Genomic DNA, 6797 nt, shown 5'->3' with positions numbered 1-6797 from the left:
TCACATTCGGTTTCATTTTTATAAGTCTGTTCTCCCCCTTTTCCTTCAGTCTCTAGGAAATCCTCAGACCCGGCTCTTTTGCTTGTTCCCACCTAGTCCTGCCACGGAGGGCGGCTTTGGTGCTCAGTTATGCGCCACTGGGCTCCTACTTGCTGCCACTTGCGGGCTTCTCCCCAAAATGCAAAACACGTCCGAGAAAGGCCTGCTAGAAATGAGTTTATTACAAACAGTGCGACTCCTAGAAGCATACACAGGTGGTACTGATGCTCCGAAAACACTGGGTTCCTGAAAGGATGTTACAAAAACCGGGAAATAACCCTTCTAGGATGGTTAGCATGCATGGGTTTCTAATAAATTAGAGAGGAGAGTTCAGAGAGGAAGAGTGATTCTAAGGGTTGAAAATATTTTCTCCAGTCGGGAAAGTGGCATCATTCACCCCATCCGGATCCGGTGCGTCTGCAGGCAGGGCTTCCGTCTTAGTGCTGGAGATCAGAGTGCCACCAGAGATTCTTACCAAGTCCTCATCAGCTGACGGATAAGCAGAGACCGTGACTGTCGGGTCTGGCCAGAGAGCGCTCAAACACAGTGTTTGTTCAGCGGCTGAATGATAAGGGTGCAGCTATGGGGAAAGGCGTGTCTACAGGGCCAGATACAGAGCTCGATTAACCGGGGAATTTGGCCAGCCGGCGCCTGGCCTGCGCCAGCCGTGCTAACCGCTCCTTCAGGAACTTCCTCTTGTCGCTGGTGTCGCTCCGTTCCTTCAGGAGCCAGCTGTAGCTGTCCTTGTCCTGCAGGAGCTGCAGCATGCCCTTCTGCAGATCCTGGCCGTACATCTGCAGGACGAAGTACTGGATGGTGAGGGGGATGTGGTTGGAGATGCGCTTGCTGACCTCCTGGAAGGAAGGGACAACACACAGGCGGTTGAGGCAAACTGCGCTGCACCACGTGAGCGTCGCGGCACCCAGATTTCCAGTGAGGGAGACCCTGGCAAGGATGGGTCCCTCCCCTGGGTTTCAGACCCATCAGCGTCTTCTGCACGGGAGGCGGAGGGGAGCCTCGCACGGGGCAAAGACGGTCCCAGCTCCAAGCCGTGCTGCACTCTGGACTGCACACGCCCACCCGCTGTTCCTGACCATTAGGTGGGGACTTCAGATGGAAGAGGGAATATATACCCTAAGAAGCACAGACAGCACAAAAACTGTATTCTCAAATTGTTTACAACTCTGCTGAAAAGATGTTATGGCTTGTCTTTCATCAACACTCCAACGATTTAGCAGAAAGTAGACTCTGGGCTATCAACAGCCACGGAAGACGCCCCCTGAGTTACATGCACGTGGACACATTTACCATTTCCTCCCTGCCCAGGCCCCCACCGTTAGGGAAAGTGTCCTCTCTCCTGGGACTGGCTGACCTCGCAGGAAGGTGACGGATACCGGTACCCCGGCAAGTCCTGCTACCTCTGTGCCTCAGTGCCCTTCCCTATGAAGTAGGGACACGGATAGCACTGGCCTCATGGATGCTCACAAAGATTAAATGAGTTAAAAGACACAGCTTTAGAAAGATGCCAGGCACGTAACGAGCACCCAGTGGAAGTTAGCGGAGCGGGTGAGGGGGACAGAGATGGACACACGGCGCATGTTCCAGGGCCAGAGCGAGTGAAGGGCGGGGACCACGTCCCAGTGCAGACGGGGAAAGGAGACAGGAACAGGCAGAAGGAAGGGGCTCAGGAGCGATGCTGGGGCCAGGGCAGGGCAAAGCCACCGCCACCTGCAGAGGGTGTGTGTGCTGCCTGGGAAAGCTCACTAAGAATCAGCTGTGAAACTGCTACGCGCGGTCAGAGACTCAGAGGGGTGTGGGGCATTAAGCTCATGTATGGAAACCACACCCACCGCCAGCAGCGGAAGATGTCACGGGAGAAAGGGCCTGCTGCAGTAGACAGGGCAGTGAGGAAATAGGTAGGCATAAACCTCAGAAACGTGCACTGTCTACGCAAAGAAAACCTCAATATATTCCTGAGACCCCCGCCAAAGGAGGCCTTGAAAATGGAGAGACCCATGATGCCCTGGGACAGGAGCCTCGGTGTGAGAAAGACGTCACCTTTCCCTGCGGAGACCCAGGCAGTGAACGCAATCCCAACAAATACACCAGCGGTTCTGTCTGTTCCTAGGAAACTGGATAAGCTAATTCTAAAATTCATACCGAAACCGGAACCAACAAAAATGCACAGGAAATTTCTACATAAAAAGAAGTGGGGGCCCAGATGCTCGTACACCCATGGTCATAGCAGCACTGGTCTCAACAGCCCACGGGTGAAACAACCCAGGTGTCCGTGGATGAAGCCAAGGCGATACATACATCAGTGGAATATTATTGTCTTACAGACACTGAAACTCTGACGCACGCTACGACGTGCACGAAGGTGGACGACACCATGCTGAGTGAGGTGAGCCAGTCACAAAGTGACAATACCGTGCGGTTCTACTTGTATGAGGTCCCTGGGGTAGTAAAAGCCATGGAGACCGGAAGTACAAAGTTGGGTGCCAGGGGCTGGGGAGAGGGTGGGGAGTTAGTGTTTCATGGGGACAGAGTTCCAGTTTGAGAAAATGAAAAAGTTCTGGAGATGGACGGTGGTGATGGTTGTACGACAACGTGAATGTGCGTGATGCCATCGAACCGAACACCCAAAAATGCTGACAGTTAAGACGGTGAAATGTGTCTTATAAATGTTGGAGCACAATAAAGACAAGAAAGAAAAGAAGCGGTGGTGGCCCGGGCGGTGCTGGCTGCGCTGCGTAGGGAAACACTGCACAGAGATGCTCGGATGCGACCATGCTGACCGGTGGAGGACAAGACAGCCGACAGATCAGGAGACAGGTTCCAGACAAAGGGAGTGCAGAGGGGAAGGGCGCACGGCGGGGCATGTGGCTGTCGCGGGGACAAGATGGCTCTCGATCGCTGGTGCTGGGACAGCTGCTAGCGATCTCCACCCTGCCTCGTTCTTGACATCCAACAACTCCAAATGCATCATGGCTACAGTGTAAAAGTTAAAGTAATAAATGACTTGAAGAAAATATTTTACAGTTGTTTATAATCTCAGAGAGACAAAGTCCTTTTAAAGTATGACCAGAAAACACACAAGCCCAAAAAGAAACGATAATTAAATGCAATCCGCAATGTCTAGAAAACTTCAGCATGGTCTAAACCCACCAGAGACAAAGTCACAAGGCAAATGACAAAATATAGAGTATTTGCGAAGTAAGTTACAAAAGCCTAATACCTCACTGTGCCAAGAGCTCCTCCTGGACAGTTTGCTACACAAGAAACAGAAATCACTCTCAACGAACACGAAAAGACAGACCACCTCGTTGCCATAAGAGAACTGCTAATTAAAATTAAAATTAAAATTAAAAGATGTCACTTTTACCTATATGATTTCCATACATGACTGTCAAAAAATCCCAATGACTTTAGGCGTGGACTAGACTGGCAAGAGTGGGTAATGTTTACCATCTGCAACGAGCTGGGCCTTCCCCAGGCGTGACGGTCAGTTGTGTGCGCCCGCTCAGCTAGGCTAGGGTCCCAGTGAGTCAATCAGCACGAATCTAGGTGCTGCAGGGGAGGCGTTCTGTGTACACGGTTAACATCTACAGTCTGTCGACTTCAGGGAGATGCCCTCCATAACCTGGGCAGCCTCAGCAACCTGCTGAAAGGCCTTGAGGGCGAAAATGAGGTTTCCTGAGGAAGAAGAGATTCGGCCTATGGACTCAGCTGCCCGCCCTAGGATTTTGGACTTGCCAGCCCCACAGCCCCACAAGCCAGTTCCTTGAAATATATTTCTTTATATGCACATATCCTATTGCTTCTGCTTCCCTGGCACTCATACACCAGCAATCTCCTTTCTAGCAATTTACGCTTCCAGATACATGACATACGGACGAGGCTATTCGGGTCAGCGCCCCTGCTTGAGCACAAGACTGGAAACAAATTATTTCCATGAACAGGGGACCGGCTCAGTGCACTAGGTCTATAATATGGTCCCCTCGGCAAGCGTTAAAGAGAACGAGGCGGCTCCCTATGAACTGAGGCAGAGCCGTCTCCCGGGCGCAGCAGAAGCAGCAGGGTGCTGAACAGCACGTGCACTACGCTACCCTTGGTGTAAAAACAATTGCAGAATGCACATGCAGGGCCGCTTTCCAACGCACGGATTTGCCCTGGGAGGACAGAAAACCTGGAAAAGGGCTGCTTCCGGGTAAGGAGCTGCCTGGCTCTGGTGGGGTTCGTTGGAGACTCATTTTCCATTGTCACTCACTCTACCTTTTGGATTTTGCGCAGGTGCGCGCCTTATCCGCGCATTCTAAGAGACGGCATGAGCAGCAGACAGGTGCTGAGCTCAGCTGCAGGAGAACCAGCTGTGCGCTCCTGTCTTACCCTTGACTGGCTGCACTCAGCCTGTGCACCTCCCAGTGTCTGCAGGAGTGCAGTTTGGCCCTTGGTAGCGGGTCTCTGCCCAGTCGCACGGGCATCTTCCGAGAGCCCGTGAAAAATGCAGAATCTGGGCCCCACCCCAGACCTGCAACCAACACCCGCATCTCAGCACGACGCCCAGGAGGCCTGTGTGCGCGGTGGCGTTTGAGCAGCACGGCCTTAACGCATCCAGATAGGGAACTGATGGAGATGTCTGGCAAACCGAGAGATTGCACTTTGCTTTACCTGTCCAGATTTCTCCATATCCCGAAGGCTCTCCCCGAGTTGTACCTGTATTCACGGTGGCCTTCCCCAGGATGAATTAGATCGCATGCTCAGTTATCTGAAATGTGCAGGATCAATGAAAGCACGGGTCTGTGGGACAGCTTCCACTTGGTGAGCTGCCACTGCGTTCCGATGCTGCGCTAAGGAACGTATCCACACCTGACTCGCGGAATAGTCACTAGAACCCCATGGGGAGATTCCACTTTACAGAGAAGAAAGCCAAAGCTCAGATAGGCTAAGTAACTTGGCCAGGACCACACAGCTAGTCAAAAGCAGATGTCAGAGGCTCTAAGCCACAGCCTCTTCTATGGAAGCTGAGTTGCTTCTGTGGAGGCTCAGAAAGAGCTGAACAGCGGAGCTGAGCGGTGGCCACCTGCAGGGAGAACAAGACTAGAGAGGGAGGCATTTGGAAGAAAGGAAACACCCCTCTGAGAGGTCCGCAGACTCACCTGGTGGTAGGCCATCAGGTGCTGAAAGATCTCAGCCATGGAAGAGTCTTTGGAATTTTGCGAATGTTGCAGAGGGAAGAAATTGACGGATTTTTTAGTTTTCTCTTCTTCCACCTCCTCCTCGCGGACCTTCTGCAACGCACCCCTGTAAACCTGGTCCTGGCAGTAGACGATCTGCTCCATCTGGAAGTGAAGTCGGATCGACTTCTCAGCTTCCTTCTCCTTTTCTAGTCTGATGTCTTCGATTTTGGACTACGGCAAAAGAGAAACACAACTCAGTTTCCCTCGGGAAGCGACTCCCTGAGACACAGGAAGAGAGGGCGTCTGGAAAGCCCGCACGCATCAGCTTCCCTGACGAGCGTGCGACAGCACAGGCCCCGCCGCGGCTGCTCTAAGTGGGGGCCACCCCTGGCCCGGGGTGGAATCTCTGGGGAAGCCACACGTGTGACCAGACCCCTCCCGGGGCCTGGGACCTGCCTGCATGGACTCTGTCCTCAGGCGCCATGACTCAGCTCCGTCTTTTCTCCCTTAGGGGCTTTCACATCTGCAGACGAGGTGATCGCGTTCGCCAGGGAGCCCGCAGGGATAAGGGAGGCAGCATTTCAGCCAGTCAAATTCTATGTGTCACCAAGTTCCTGGGACGTTTAGAGAAACTGGCTGCCAAAAAGCCAAGGAGGAGAGACAGTAACAGAGGACATCTGCACCCTCCGGACCTTGGTGAGAGCCACCAGGCCCTGCGCTGGGCGCGCCCCAAACATCTCCTACGTCCCTCACAACCTTCCCAGGAAGGTCTTCCTGGTCCCTTTTATGGACGGGGAGCCAGAGGCACAAGCTGGTGCAGCGGCATGTCCCGAGACCTCCAGCTCTCCCCAGCTGTGCTGCGGACCCTGTTTCTGAGAGTGGGTGAGTCTGGCTTCTTACCCCAGACTGGCCTCCTGGCTCGGAGGAGAGAGGGTGTCTCTTTTCTTCTTGGCTCTTTCTTTACTCTCAAAAGATACCATTTTTAGACTTAGCTTCCTCAGTGAGTTTCTGGATTTGGGGCCATTTTCTTCAGCTGTGATAATCTTCTACACTAACTGTGGATCTCTTGTTCCCATGAGTGTAAACACTCTCTCTCTTCATTGCTTTTAACCAGACATCACTGGTAACATCATTAGTAAGAGTCGCGGGTGAGCTCTATTATTTGCTTCTCTAAATATATACAATAAAGTTGAAATGGTCTTAATCCAAGAAATCTGTATTCTAGCGCCAGGCTTTTTTTTTTTTTAATAACATACATTTGGTTTTACCTTGGCAGTTCTGTGGAGGTTAAAAAATTCTTCAAAATTCTTTATCGAAACATCTGAGAAAGCCATCCGGACTATATCTGATCAAGAAAAGAAAAACAGTTCAATATTGGTAGGATCATTTGTACTTGTCCTAGATTGTAAAAAATACAGATAAAACAGTAAGAAGAAAAGTTTCCTTTCTCCCTGCCTCCCTCCTTCCCTTCTCCTCTTTACCATAAAAAAAGGAAGGCATGCTCTTTTGCTGGAAGAAATTTAAAACCTAAATGTTACTTGGTATATATTTATTTGACATTTAAACTTTTTATCCTAA

At 51.5% G+C, this 6797-nt stretch overlaps 1 protein-coding gene across 2 annotated transcripts in view; it reads right to left on the bottom strand.

Annotated features, from left to right (window-relative positions):
* Positions 1–211: 211 nt before the first annotated feature.
* MX1 (MX dynamin-like GTPase 1) overlaps positions 212–6797 on the bottom strand; it is a 28150-nt gene continuing 21564 nt past the window's right edge. Inside the window, exons 14-16 of one of the 2 annotated variants that reach the window (XM_012640117.1) lie at positions 6488–6564; positions 5199–5450; positions 212–893 (exon numbers count right to left, since the gene is read on the bottom strand). In XM_012640117.1, coding sequence (XP_012495571.1) covers positions 663–893; positions 5199–5450; positions 6488–6564 — 560 coding nt within the window. In that variant the 3' untranslated portion in view covers positions 212–662. Of the gene's footprint in view, positions 894–5198; positions 5451–5473; positions 5834–6487; positions 6565–6797 lie in introns of those variants that run through there. The other variant, XM_012640118.1, reaches the window with a different exon arrangement.

Source organism: Propithecus coquereli, unplaced genomic scaffold (assembly GCF_000956105.1).
Source record: "Propithecus coquereli isolate 6110/MARCELLA unplaced genomic scaffold, Pcoq_1.0 Scaffold148, whole genome shotgun sequence".
Lineage (NCBI taxonomy): Eukaryota > Metazoa > Chordata > Mammalia > Primates > Indriidae > Propithecus > Propithecus coquereli.
Note: the sequence above shows the minus strand (reverse complement) of the source record. Positions and strands in the feature narration are given on the sequence as shown.